General features: G+C 35.4%; 1 protein-coding gene across 2 annotated transcripts in view; it reads right to left on the reverse strand.

The window, feature by feature from the left end:
• The window catches only part of TEX11 (testis expressed 11), a 231,442-nt gene that overhangs the window by 73,336 nt on the left and 142,884 nt on the right, over positions 1 to 15,222 (reverse strand). For both annotated transcript variants that reach the window (XM_015080587.3, XM_027053614.2), the window contains exons 17-20: positions 14,667 to 14,769; positions 10,691 to 10,815; positions 7,883 to 7,968; positions 3,418 to 3,474 (exon numbers count right to left, since the gene is read on the reverse strand). In XM_015080587.3, coding sequence (XP_014936073.2) covers positions 3,418 to 3,474; positions 7,883 to 7,968; positions 10,691 to 10,815; positions 14,667 to 14,769 — 371 coding nt within the window. The remainder of the gene's footprint in view (positions 1 to 3,417; positions 3,475 to 7,882; positions 7,969 to 10,690; positions 10,816 to 14,666; positions 14,770 to 15,222) is intronic.

Genomic DNA, 15,222 nt, shown 5'->3' on the forward strand with positions numbered 1-15,222 from the left:
GTTTTATGACAGAGTCACAGAATTTTGGAGCAGACAGTGATCTTTGTGATGTTCAAGTTTTTGTTTTTTTTTTTTTTTTTGAAGAGGGGGAATTGGAACCCTTATTTCATTTTTTTTTAAATATATGAAATTTATTGTCAAATTGGTTTCCATACAACACCCAGTGCTCATCCCAAAAGATGCCTTCTTTAATACCCATCACCCACCCTCCCCTCCCTCCCACCCCCCATCAACCCTCAGTTTGTTCTCAGTTTTTAAGAGTCTCTTATGCTTTGGTTCTCTCCCACTCTAATCTCTCTCTTTTTTTTTTCCTTCCCCTCCCCATGGGTTCCTGTTAAGTTTCTCAGGATCCACATAACAGTGAAAACATATGGTATCTGTCTTTCTCTGTATGGCTTATTTCACTTAGCATCACACTCTCCAGTTCCATCCACGTTGCTACAAAGGGCCATATTTCATTCTTTCTCATTGCCACGTAGTACTCCATTGTGTATATAAACCACAATTTCTTTATCCATTCGTTAGTTGATGGACATTTAGGCTCTCTCCATAATTTGGCTATTGTTGATAGTGCTGCTATAAACATTGGGGTACAAGTGCCCCTATGCATCAGTACTCCTGTATCCCTTGGGTAAATTCCTAGCAGTGCTATTGCTGGGTCATAGGGTAGGTCTATTTTTAATTTTTTGAGGAACCTCCACACTGTTTTCCAGAGTGGCTGCACCATTGCATTCCCACCAACAGTGCAAGAGGTGGAACCCTTATTTCAAATAAACTTTTATGAAAATATAGATATGAGAAAAGATGCAAGTTTAGCTGCTCTGGTTGAACCAGTGGTGGGTAGAGGCCTAGAGCCTCATCTTCCTGGAAGTCCATGAGGCAGTGCCACAGAATTTCCAGAGTTCTGAGGAATAGATTTTAAAAACCACTTATCCAGTCCAGATCCTTTATTTTACAGATGAGGAAATAGATCTGGAAATGGGGGATGATTTGTCCAAAGTCATGCAATTAATGACAATTTCAAGACTACTACACAGGTTCTTGACCCTTTGTCAAACTTCTTTAAGGGGTATATACATTTTAACAGAGGAAAACATGCCATTTTATTAAACAAAGGAATGAATATGGAAATACTGGCCAACTCAACTAAGGAAGTTAACAGAAGATAGGGTAGAGCATACTATAAGACTAGCCTCATCATGAGGAGCTCTAGTATTATAATAAAAGTAGCAGCTTTCTCAGGGATAAATATTAGAAGTCTGGTTTTTATAAAGTAACTTCTTAAAGTAAATTTTATTAATTTGAATTTCAGCTGCTCTAAAGTTGACTTCTTCACTTATTTAATTCAGTCACTATATAAAATAATCTAGTTAGGGTCCATTAATGCAAATAAATAGTATAAATAAGAATGAGGACCTGGAAAGGGATGTATATAGACCAGTGCTAAAGATCTTCTTGTGAAGAACTGATATTCAGCCATTTCAATAAACTGAGGGAATATTATGTGTCACATACTGTCCTAGGTTTCAGAGATACAAAGATAAATACAAATAGTCCTAGCCCTCAAATAGCTGTTATAATCTATTAGCTATGTTTAGTCTCTGAGTTTCCTCTTTTATTTAAAAAAATTTTAAGATGATTTTGTAAAGTTTTTTTTAAATTGAAGTATAATTGACACATAATGTTACTCTATTTTCAGGTGTACAACACAGTAACTGGACAAGTTTATACATCATGCAATGCTCACTACAAGTGTAGCTGCCATTAGTCACCATACAATGCTATCATCGTACCATTTTGTTTTTAAATTTTCTACTGTGGAAAATTCCCAAGATGTTTCTATGTTAACAGATAAATGAATTACCATGTAGCCGTTACTCAGTTTCAATAATTATTAAACTCATCATCAATCTTATTTCAATGATACCTCCACCCACTCCTTTCCCTCCCCTACTATTTTTAAGCCAATTCCAGACATCACATCATTTCATTAATAAATATTTTAGGATGTATCTCTAAGAGATAAAAATTCCTTTAAAAGACATAACCACACTTCATCTTATGTTTAATTATTAATTTCTTAATATCATAAAATATTTGGTCATTATTAAAATTTCCAATTGTCTCTATCTTTTTTTATTTTTAGTTCGATTGGGTTCCCTCTTAATGTACTCATACAACCTATAAAGAAGAGGCCAAATTTATATTATAAAAAATGTCATCAGTCATATCAGTCAGACATTTCCTAAAGAATTCAGCTGAAAAAATGTATTGATCCCAAGTACAAATTATATATATAGGAAAAGCAAAGTATAGATACACTGTTACAGAGTTTTTACCTAAGCAGAGAATATAGAGATGAATAATTACTTCTCTAAAAGTTATCCCTAATCAAGACCTTGATGGAGTTTTCTTTCAAATCATTAGGAGGTAGTGGATTTTGTGAATGAAAAATTGGTGACCCAATTCTTCCACCAATTGTTAAGTTCCTGATGTCTTATGCCACAGAAGCTGTGAGCAGAAATGTATTTGAATACTCTTAGCTGAGCTAATACAGATTCACAATCAACAAGTCAACCAGGTTATACATTTCTGTGGGAAAGTAAGAGATATGTCTATATATGCCTCATGTTAAGAAAGGGGGAAACTGGGCTGTCAGGGTGGCTCAGTTACTTAAGTGTCTGACTTCGGCTCCAGTCATGATCTCACAGTCCATGAGTTCGAGCCCTGCATCAGGCTCTGTGCTGACAGCTCAGAGCCTGGAGCCTGCTTAAAATTCTGTGTCTCCCTCTCTCTCTACCCCTCTCCTGCTTGCATTCTCTTTCTCTCTCTCTCAAAAATAAACATTAAAAAAATTAAATGGGTGAATTTTTAAAAAAGAGGGGGAAAACAGATGCAATATCATAGTAAAATCATAGCTAATGTTACTGACAGCTTAGTAAGTGCTTGGCACTTTTTTTTTTTTTTTTTTTTTTGAGAGAAAGGGGAGGGAGAGAGGGAGAGGGAGAATCCCAAGCAGGCTCCATGCCCAGTGCAGGGCCTGACATGGGGCTTGATCTCACGACTGTGAGTTCATGACCCGAGCTGAAATCATGAGTTGGACATTCAACAGACTAAGCCACCCAGGAGCCCCTTGGCACTCTTCTTTGAAGTGTTTTCACATATTTATTCATTGAGTCATAACAGCAACCCAAGAAAGTAGATACTATTATATTCTTATTTTACAGATGGGGAAACAAAAGCCCAGGTTACACATCTAATGAGTTGCAGAGATAGGCTATGAACCCAGGAAGACTGGCCCCAGAGCCTATATTAATCTTACCCACAAGACAATACATCTCTCAACATAAGGTTTATACTGAAAGTTACTACAATTTTTCTAATGGCAAGTACACCACTTCTACTGAAATAACTTACCTGCTTTCAGATTCTGACATCTGAGAAACTTTTGGAAGAGCCAGACGAAACAAACACCTGTATGATAAAGTAATACAAAAAAATGATGCTTAGGAAAAACATATGAAAGAATATTTACCAAGTTATTAATCTTTATTATCCTAGGAGGCAGAAGTGAGAAAAGAGAGGGTAAGGAGGAGACTAAGTTTATTTTACTTATAGATTTTTGTATTGTTTTAATGATTGTAATGAAAACATAAATTTTATAATTTTGGAAGAGTAATTTAAGAAAATAATTTAAAACAGAAGTGATGCTTATGACAAATTCTTAAATAGTTCCCCAGTTTATATCCAAATCACCTGATAGAACATCAGGTACAACATAGAAATCTTACTATTTTTTTAAGGAACCTGGAACTGGCCTTTGGGTTCCACGTAAACTAGGATGACTATTCTTTCAAGGGAATATGACAGCATCATGATGAACTGACAAAATAAGGTAGTTTATAAAGTTTCAAACCCTAAAAATCTTTTTAAAAATACCATCTATCCTGAATGATTTTAGATATTTATCTGAGGTGTACATCTATCTTTTGATAAACCTTTTGATAAACCATTTTTCTTCACAGAAAGAGAGAGGGGAGAAATCAAATTCAACTGGTATCTTTTTTTAACTTTAAGCATCCCTATCAAATTTCCAAGGACATTTCCCACAGAAATAGAAAAACAATCTTAAAATTCATATGGAGGGGCGCCTGGGTGGCGCAGTCGGTTAAGCGTCCAACTTCAGCCAGGTCACGATCTCGCGGTCCGTGAGTTCGAGCCCCGCGTCAGGCTCTGGGTGGATGGCTCAGAGCCTGGAGCCTGTTTCTGATTCTGTGTCTCCCTCTCTCTCTGCCCCTCCCCCGTTCATGCTCTGTCTCTCTCTGTCCCAAAAATAAATAAACGTTGAAAAAAAAATTCATATGGAAACACAAAACACCCTGAATAGCCAAAGCAACCTTGAGAAAGAAGAATAAAGCTAAAGACATCACACTTCCTGATTTCAAACTATACTACAAAGCAACAGTACATTAGTAATCAAAACAGCATCGTAACAGCACAAAAAATAGTAACATAGACCAAAAGATAGACAGCCCAGAAATAATAAGAGAGCCAAAAATATTCAGTGGGGGAAAGAGAGTTTTTTCAATAAATGTTGCTGGTAAAACTGGATATTCACATGCAAAAAAAATGAAATTGGACCACTATCTTTCACTACTCACAAAATTAACTTGAAATGGATTAAACACAGAAGACCTGAAAACAGTAAAACTCCTAAAAGAAAACATAGGGGAAAAGCTCCTTGACAATGATTTTTTGGATATGACACCCAAAGCACAAGCAACAAAAGCAAAAATAAACAATTGAGACTACATCAAACTACAAAGCTTCTGCAAAGCAAAGGAAACAAAATGAAAAGGCAATCTATGGAATAGGAGAAAATATTTACAAACCATGTATCTGATAAGGGGTTCATATACAAAACAAATGAGGAACATATACAACTCAATAGGGGAAAAAAAGCAAAAGGTGTGATTAAAAAATGGGCAAAGGAGTTGAATAGACATTTTTTTTTTTAAATATGAAATTTATTGTCAAATTGGTTTCCATACAACACCCAGTGCTCATCCCAACAGGTGCCCTGTTCAATACCCATCACCCACCCTCCCCTCCTTCCCACTCCCCATCAACCCTCAGTTTGTTCTCAGTTTTTAACAGTCTCTTATGTTTTGGCTCCCTCCCTCTCTAACCTTTTTTTTTTTCCTTCCCCTCCTCCATGGTCTTCTGTTAAGTTTCTCAGGATCCACATAAGAGTGAAAACATATGGTATCTGTCTTTCTCTGTATGACTTATTTCACTTAGCATTAACACTCTCCAGTTCCATCCACATTGCTACAAAAGGCCATATTTTATTCTTTCTCCTTGCCAAGTAGTATTCCATTGTATATATAAACCACAACTTCTTTACCCATTTATCAGTTGATGGACATTTAGGCTCTCTCCATAATTTGGCTATTGTTGATAGTGCTGCTATGAACATTGGGGTACAAGGGCCCCTATGCATCAGCACTCCTGTATCCCTTGGGTAAATTCCTAGCAGTGCTATTGCTGGGTCATAGGGTAGATATATTTTTAATTTTTGAGGAATCTCCACACTGTTTTCCAGAACGGCTGTACCAGTTTGCATTCCCACCAACAGTGCAAGAGGATTCCCATTTCTCCACATCCTTGCCAGCATCTATAGTCTCCTGATTTGTTCATTTTAGCCACTCTGATTGGCGTGAGGTGGTATCTGAGAGTGGTTTTGATTTGTATTTCCCTGGTGAGGAGCAACGTTGAGCATCATTACTTTGATTCCTAAACCAGACAGAGACCCAGTAAAAAAAGAGAACTACAGGCCAATATCCCTGATGAATATGGAGGCAAAAATTCTCAACAAGATACTAGCAAATCGAATTCAACAGCATATAAAAAGAATTATTCACCAGGATCAAGTGGGATTCATTCCTGGATGCAGGGCTGGTTCAACATTCACAAATCAATCAGTGTGATACATCACATTAATAAAAGAAAAGATAAGAACCATATGATCCTGTCAATCGATGCAGAACAAGCATTTGACAAAATTCAGCATCCTTTCTTAATAAAAACCCTCGAGAAAGTCGGGAAAGAAGGAACATACTTAAACATCATAGAAGCCATTTATGAAAAGCCCACAGCTAATATCATCCTCAATGGGGAAAAACTGAGAGCTTTCTCCCTGAGATCACGAACACGACAGGGATGTCCACTCTCACCGCTGTTGTTTAACATAGCGTTGGAAGTCCTAGCATCAGCAATCAGACAACAAAAGGAAATCAAAGGCATCAAAATTGGCAAAGATGAAGTCAAGCTTTCACTTTTTGTAGATGACATCTTATAGATGGAAAACCCGGTAGACTCCACCAAAAGTCTGCTAGAACTGATACATGAATTCAGCAAAGTCTCAGGATACAAAACCAATGTACAGAAATCAGTTGCATTCTTATACACCAATAATGAAGCAACAGAAAGACAATTAAAGAAAATGATCCCATTCATAATTGCACCAAGAAGCATAAAATACCTAGGGATAAACCTAACCAAAGATGCAAAAGATCTGTATACTGAAAACTATAGAAAGCTTATGAAGGAAATTGAAGAAGACATAAACAAATGGAAAAACATTCCATGCTCATGGATTGGAAGAATAAATATTGTTAAAATTTCAATACTACCCAAAGCTATCTACACATTCAATGCAATCCCAATCAAAATTGCACCAGCATTCTTCTCGAAGCTAGAACAAGCAATCCTAAAATTTGTATGGAACCACAAAAGACCCCGAATGCCAGAACAGACATTTTTCCAAAGAAGACATGCATGGTCAACAAATACATGAAAAGATGCTGAACATCACTAATAATCAGGGAAATGCAAAACAAGACCACACTGAGATATCACCTCACACCTGTTAGTATCAAAAAGTAGAGGTAAGTGTTGGTGAGGATGTGGAAAAAAGGGAAACTATGAACACTGTTGGTGTAAATATAACTTGGTACAGCCACTGGAAAACAGCATGGAAGTTCCTCAAAAATTAAAAACAGAACTACCCTATGTTCCAGCACTCCCACTTTTGGGTATAGATCTGAAGGAAAGAAAATCACTATCTTGAAGAGCTACCTGAACCCTCATGTACACTGCAGCATTATATACAACAGCCAAGACATGGAAATAACCTATGTCCATTGATAGATGAATGGATAAAGAAAATGTGATATTTACACACACACACACACACAGACATACAACACACACACACAGGAATATTATTCAGCCATATAGAAAAAGGAAATCCTGCCTTTTGTGACAACATGGATCAAGTTTGAGGGCATTGTGCTAAGTGAAAAGAAAGACAAATACTGTATTATCTCACTTACATATTGAATCTTTAAAAAACAGCCAAACCCATAGAAAGAGAATAGAATGATGTTTGCTAGAAGGTGGGTGTGGAGGAAGGGTACAAACTTCAAATCATACGATGCACAAGTTCTGGGGCTATAATGTAGAGCATGGTGACTATGGTTATTAACAAGACTGTATTATGTATTTATTACATATTTGAAAGTTGGGAAGAGACGAAATCTTAAATGTTCTCACCAAACCCAAAGAAACTGTAATTTCTTGAGGTAATGGATATGTTAACTAATTCTGTTGTGCAAACCACTTCGCAGTATCAGGTTATACACCTTAAACTTACACAATATTATTTGTTGATTATATCTCAATAAAGCTTGGAAAAAAATTTAAAACAACAGTTGGTATAGTAGACCTGATCACATCAGCACCTTTTTGACAAAGCATATAGATTAAGAATAAGATTTACAAGAAATCCTTCCACATCTATAGGATGTGAATTACTTACTTTAAAGCCGAAAGGACTTGTTGTGGGTCTTCTGAATATTGAGCTAAATATTCCAAAGCTTTTCCTGCCACAATTTGTTGTCCATTCTAAATAGGACAAATATAATATGTTAAATTATATCTCAAAGTGATACTTAGAAAATGTTATCTATATTCCTGTCCATTAATGACAAGAAAAAATTCTGAATTTTTTCATTTTTTATTATCGAAAGAACTAATGCAAGATGGTAGAATGAAGAAATAACTCATTGACAAAAACAGAACAGGTCATGTTGGCCCCAGAAACCCACTCCTTCTTATCCATAAATACTCACTGCCTTGCCAACACTGCCTTGAATCCACTAGGACTAATCTTATTGTGCTCTTTATCCCAGTTTATTAGCAGTAACCAAGAGAACCCCGGACTCTCATTTCCAGCACTCCAATCATGATAAAGCTCTATAAATCCTTTCTTTTTTCCTCTTTTCCCATTTCTCCCCAACTCCCCCAATCTTTCTACTACAGTCTCTGAAGTTCAGTTCATTACCATCAAAATCTTCTCTAGGAGCAACATCTTCCCTAAAGTTCCCTCCACATTCTTTCTATAATGGAAATCTAGGTCCCACCAAGGATACTGCTTCCAAAAAGCCCTCTCAAGTAGTGGTGGTTTTTCTCAGATCTCCCTTCTATCCATGGACCTGGAGATGGGATAAGTGTCATTTTTGTTCTTCATTGCTGTTTTAAAATTATTCTCCCTTCTTTCTCCCTAAACTCCCCAGCTTTGAATTTCCTGTCATCAGACTATATCACCCACCACTCCTCATTGTGCTGATCTATCAGCTCTCAGGCCATTTCTTTTTATTTCTTGATGACCTATCTATTGCACAGTTATTTTCTCAAAACACTACTCCTGTCTTAGTTTTTGGCACTTTCAATATATAGATAGATTATCCTCCTAATATCCTTGTCTCTTATTTCCTTGAACTCTACTCTGTCAATTACCTTAGCTGTTCACTAGCATAGTCATCAATGGGATCCTATCGTTATTGTTGAGGGTCTTTTCATGTGTCTGTTGGCCATCTGGATGTCTTCTTTGGAGAAATATCTGTTCATGTCTTCTAACCATGGATTGTTTTTAGGGTACTGAGTTGTATCAGTTCTTTATATATTTTGGATACTAACCCTTTGTCGGATATGTCATTTGCAAATATCTTCTTCCATTCCACAGGTGGCCTTGTAGGTTTGTTGATTGCTTCCTTCACTGTGGAGAAGCTTTTTATTTTGATGGAGTCCCAATAGTTTATTTTTGCTTTTAGTTCCCTTGCCTCAGGAGACATATCTAGAAAAATGTTCCTATGGCTGATGTCAGAGAAATTACTGCCTGTAGTCTCTTCCAGCATTTTTATGGTTTCAGATCTCACATTTAGGTCTTTAATTCATTTCGAGTTTATTTTTGTGTATGGTGTAAAAAAGTGATCCAGTTTCATTCTTTTGCATGTATCTGTCCAGTTTTCCCAACACTGTTTGTTGATGAGACTGTCTTTTTCCCATTGCATATTCTTTCCTCCTTTGTTGAAGATTAATTGACCATATAATTGTGGGTTTATTCCTGGGTTTTCTATTCTGTTCCATTGATCTCTATGTTGGACCCTGTCAATACTAATGGTTGCAAACCTTCCATACTCATAGTCAGGGCTGGGACTAAGGTGAGCTAGGTGACTGATGCAAGTGGGGCACCTAAGGTGCAAAATTTAAGGAAGCACTCGCTCTCAGGATCATGCAAGAACTAACTCTGCACTTGCATGACTCACAAAGTGAGTGCTTCCTTAAGTGCCTCCTTTCCTCACCCTAGTCCTACACCTTGCTCTGCTTCATGTATTCTACTTTCTGACCACTATCTCCTACCTTTCTAATTCACTCCTTTCTATTCACTCTAGCAATCCTTCAACTGCACTTAAACCTCCAATCCATTCATGTTACTGATTTTTCATTGTCTCTCATCCCCTTGATGTCCTCCTCCATGGCCAGGTGAAATTCCATGGGAATTTATTATAACCACTACCTTGTTCCTTGATTATCCTACTCCTCTTTTGCTTCATTGTATTCATCTGGCAAAACGACAAGCCTGATTAAATTCAACTTTCCACTGACTTTTGTGCCTACATCCATGTAGCTGAAAGTGGCTGGATAAAAACCTGTATAACTATTTGTTTTATTTTAAAAATTCATCAAATAGGCCTTAATTCTTACTGGGCAAGCATCCCACACTACCTTTGTCATTCACTTTCTTGCTTTTCTGAATGACTAGTTTACACCTTATCCTAACTTCTCAAACTCCCCAACACCTCCTCTCCCATTCTCACTCTCAGGTGATGATCTTGTTTCCTATTTCGTTGAAAAAACTGAAGCAGCCAGGAAAATAACTTCCAGATTCCCACTACTACATTTATTCACACACCAAGGACCACACCACATACTCCAACTTCTCAACTGCTAGCATAGATGAACTATGCATGGTCTTTCCTAAAGCCAATCCCTGAATGTACACACTTGTGTCCATCACTTCCCCCCTGCTTAAGGACATTGCTCTAACAATTCTCCCTTTTCTCTCTCACAATGTCAACTTTTTGTTCTCTTACTGGATCATTTCCATCAGCATATAAACATTCTCATTCATCTCAAACAAACAAACAAACCCCTGATCCTACTTCTCACAACCAACTGACCAATTTTCTTTTCTTCGTAGCAAACTTCTCTAAGGACTTCCATTAATTATATCTTAAAAAGGAAAAGAGGTAAAAAATCTTATAGATAAATACATAAGAATTACCTCTAGAGCAAATTGGGCAACTAAACTGAGAAGCGTGACAGGTGAATCTTTGTCCATACGTAGCGCATTCTCTTTTGGTACTACACCTGTTATTAACTTCTCTAATGTATTAATTGCCCGCAAAGCTGAAAAAGAAGGAAAGAGTTAAAAAAAAAAAAAGAAAAGGAGATACTCTTATCAAAGATAATAGCAATCTAGGGTTAATTATACCACAGTGACTTTGGAACTCATTTTATGAGCAGTAACAGCTTTAAAATATTAGTTAATTTTCATAAATTCATCTAAATTGCTAAACTGTCAAGGAAGACTTGAATGTCAGAAAAATGCCCAATTGAGCAATTCACCCCTGTGAATTTATCCCATGGGTATATTTGCAAAAGTGAACAAAAACATAAAAATATGTTCATCCTGCAATTTTTTTAAGAGTGCAATATAGGGGCAACCTAAACTCCCTCAATGATGGATGGGCTAAATACATTTTGGTACATTCATAAAATGGATTATAAAACAGAACGAAAACTGAAAAACGAATGGTGGTATTACATTCAATTATGTATCTTAAAGGTAGAATACAGTAAGTTAAGTATATGCACTACAGAACTGAAGTAACAATTAAAATAACAAAACAAAGAGAGCTTATAAGCCAAAAATGAAATAAATACAATAAAAAAATACTCAATCCAAAAGAAAGTAGAAAAAAGAAAAGTGGCAAAAAAGAACAGGACGAACAGAAGACAAATAACAAGATGCTAAATTTAAACCTAACCATATCAATAATCATGTTAAATACAAATGGTCTATATGACTTGAGTAAAAGGCAGATAGTCATGATGAATTAAAGAAAGCAACTTTCAACTACATGCTACCTACAAGAAACATACTTTAAACATAAAGCCAAAATTAGTTAAAAGAAAAACCATGGGATAATATGTATTATGGTAAAGGTAATCAAAAGAAAGCTGGAATAGCTATAGTAATATCAGACAAAATGGATTTCAGAGCAAAGAATATTATCAGTGACAGAAAGTTACTCTGTGATGATAAGGAGTTAATTCATTTAACTCCTTAGATAGATATTCAATCCTAAATATCTATGCATCTAATAACAACATATCAAAACACAAAGAGCAAAAACTTATAGAACTACAAGGAAAAATGAACAAATCCACAATTGTATTCAAGGATTTCAGTACCTTCTCTTAATTGATAGAACAAGTAAGTAAATCAGCAAGGATATAGTACACTTTACACTATTAATCAACTTGACCTGAATGTTATAAACATCTATAGTTTATATACATTTTTCTCAAGTGCACATTGAACATTTATAAATAAAGACAATATTCTGGGTCATATAATAAACCTCAACATAAATAAAAGTATTAAGTCACATAAAGTTATGATCTTTGACTACATGATTTCAAATTTATTACACAGCTAAACTAATTAAGACAGTGCAAAAGTGGTGTAAAGATAGATGAATAGATCAATGCAACAGAATTAAGAAACCAGAAAGAGACCCAAACACACATATTAAAATTGATTTTCTTTTCTTTTCTTCTTTAAAGTTTTATTTATTTATTTTGAGAGAGAGAGAGAGAGAGAGAACACAAGCAGGGGAGGGGCAGAGAGACAGTGAGAAAGAGAGAATCCCAAGTAGGCTCCATGCTGCCAGCACAGAGCCCAACATGGGGCTGGGGCTCAAACTCACAAACTATGAGATCATGACCTGAGCCAAAATCCAGAGTCGGATGCTTAACCGACTGAGCCACCCAGGCACCCCGACAACTGAATTTTTAATAAATGTGCAAAGGTAATTCAGTTGAAAAAAGATAGTTTTAAAATAAATAATGCTGAAAAAAATGATGCCGAATGATTAGATAGCCATGTGCAAAAAAATAAAAAATAAAAAATAACTTTGGTTCATACCTTAAATTAAATACAAAAATTAATATGAAATTGATCATAGAACTAACCATACACTTAAACCTATAAAATTTCTAGGAGAAAATATAGGAGAAAATTTTTGTGACCTTAGATTAGATAAAGATTTCCTAGGTATATTACCAAAAACACAATCCATAAAACAAAAAAAAAGATAAATTAGACTGTCAAATTTCTCATGAAAGACATTGATATGAAAATAAAAATAAAAATTTATCAAACACATCTGATAATTTATATCTAAAACATATAAAGAACTTTCAAATCTCAATAAGAAAACAAAGTTCCCTATATCTCAGTAACCAAAATATATTTCTTTCCTATGTTCGAGCTACTATGGTATAAGATGAATAAAACATATAGAGATGAATTAGAGAAAAAGAAAACAAAGTTCCCTATAGAAAACTGGTTAAAAGATTTATAAAAACACTCTGCCAAAGAAGATATATGGATGTCAAATATTAGACATTACAAAAATGCTAGTTAAAACCACAGTAAGATATCACTACCCAACTATTAGAATGGGTAGAAATGTTTTTAAAGGACAATTCAAAGTGCTGGTGAGAATGTAGACCCACTAGAACACTAATACATAGCTGGTTAGAATGTAAAATTGTATATCTACTTAGGAAAACAGGTTGGCAGTTTCTAATAAAGTTAAACACATATTTATCATACAACCCAAAAATCCAATTCCTGGAAATTTACCCTACAGAAGTTAAATCTTATCATCACACAAAATCTGTAAAAAGATGTTTATAGCATGTTTATTCACAGTCACCCAAAATGGAAACCATCCATACTTCAAATGGTGAATGAAGAAACAAACTGTGGTACATACATACGATAGATTACTATTCAGCAATAAAAAAGAACTATGGAAACACAACAGTATGAATGAGTTTCAAATGCATTATCCTAAGTGAAAAAAAGGCACAAGAAGCTTCATATTATATGATCCCATTTATATCACATTCTAGAAAAGGCAAAAACATTAGTTGTTCCCAGGGCTAAAAGTGGCAGGAAGGAATGACAACAAAGGAGCCTGAGTAATTTTATTGTTCTGTATCATGATTGTAATGGTGGTTACCTGACTGTATATACTTGTCAAAACAAATAGAATTATTCACAGAATTATTAATATAAATAAACCCCATAGAATCATACACTAGTAAATTTTATTCCATATATCATCAATCAACATGGCTTTAAAAAATGGTCACAGATAACTGGGGAAAAAGTAAAAAGATTGAGCTGGTGTTATGTTTAAGAAGTAAAATTATTTTATTTTAATAGAATATGACAAAGTTTAATAGGAAATCTATTTTGGAGCACCTGGGTGGCTCTGTTGAGCGTCTGACTTCAGCTCTGGTTCATGGGTTCAAGCCCCGCATTGGACTCTGTGCTGACAGCTCAGAACCTGGAGCCTACTTCAGATTCTCTGTCTCCCTCTCTCTCTAACCCTTCCCTGCTCCTAGTCTCTCTCTCTCTCTCTCTCTTAAAAATAAATAAACAGGGGCGCCTGGGTGGCTCAGTTGGTTGAGCGTCCGACTTCGGCTCAGGTCATGATCTCATGGTTCCTGAGTTTGAGCCCCGTGTCAGGCTCTGTGCTGACAGCTCAGAGCCTGGAGCCTGTTTCGGATTCTGTGTCTCCCTCTCTTTCTGACCCTCCCCCGTTCATGCTCTGTCTCTCTCTGTCTCAAAAATAAATAAACGTTAAAAAAATTTTTTTTTAATAAATAAATAAATAAATAAATAAATAAATAAATAAACAAACACTAATAAAAAATTAAAATAAAAGTACGCTGGAGGCTTTGATTGTCTAAGACAATTCTTAACTGAATTGGGTTTGCAGTATAAACTCCCTCTTACCCCACAGCTTTGTAAACTTAATTTTTAATTACATAGGAAAGCTAGAATATAGAATATACAACTCCGCTGTCTTAAAAACAATGTTTTTTTCTTTAAAGTACAAAAGGATTATTATTATTTGTATTAACAGTCAAATATAATTCATAAATAACATTTATACCTCTGGTAGAGTTTTGCTCTAAAACCGCAATCTTGAATATATAAAACTGAGTGAAAATATTTGTAGGATCACGTCGTTCAGCTTCTCTCACTGATGCTTTAGCCTGAAAAAGAGAAATATTGGACCTCTTTTATAAAAGTAATAAGGAAGACCTTACCATATTTTACTAATATTATTAACATAATCACAACGGCTGAGGATACTCATCATGAAAAGATGTGATTCTAAGTAAAATTTTTAAAGAACTGTTCTCTTAAAACACTAAAGAAGCAGCGAGTTCTGCTTATGTAAATAGTGTGCATTAAATACGTCAGACTGACCCTCCTACTGAAAACAGTGAAAAATGTTAGATAACATTTTTTTCTATTCCAAAGCAACTTACAAGACACTAAAACCTAAGGAAAAGTGAGGTTCCAGAGAAACAAGCAGAGAATTAAAGCCAGTTTTTTTCTGGGGGGCATTTATAAATCTAAACAAACGTTAGCTTAGATTTAGTGAAACTCACTAGGTCAGGGAAAAAAGACATCAAGACCCAAGGGATCACACTCTTAGGCTA

The sequence above is a fragment of the Acinonyx jubatus genome, chromosome X (genome assembly GCF_027475565.1).
Source record: "Acinonyx jubatus isolate Ajub_Pintada_27869175 chromosome X, VMU_Ajub_asm_v1.0, whole genome shotgun sequence".
In the NCBI taxonomy this organism is placed as follows: domain Eukaryota; kingdom Metazoa; phylum Chordata; class Mammalia; order Carnivora; family Felidae; genus Acinonyx; species Acinonyx jubatus.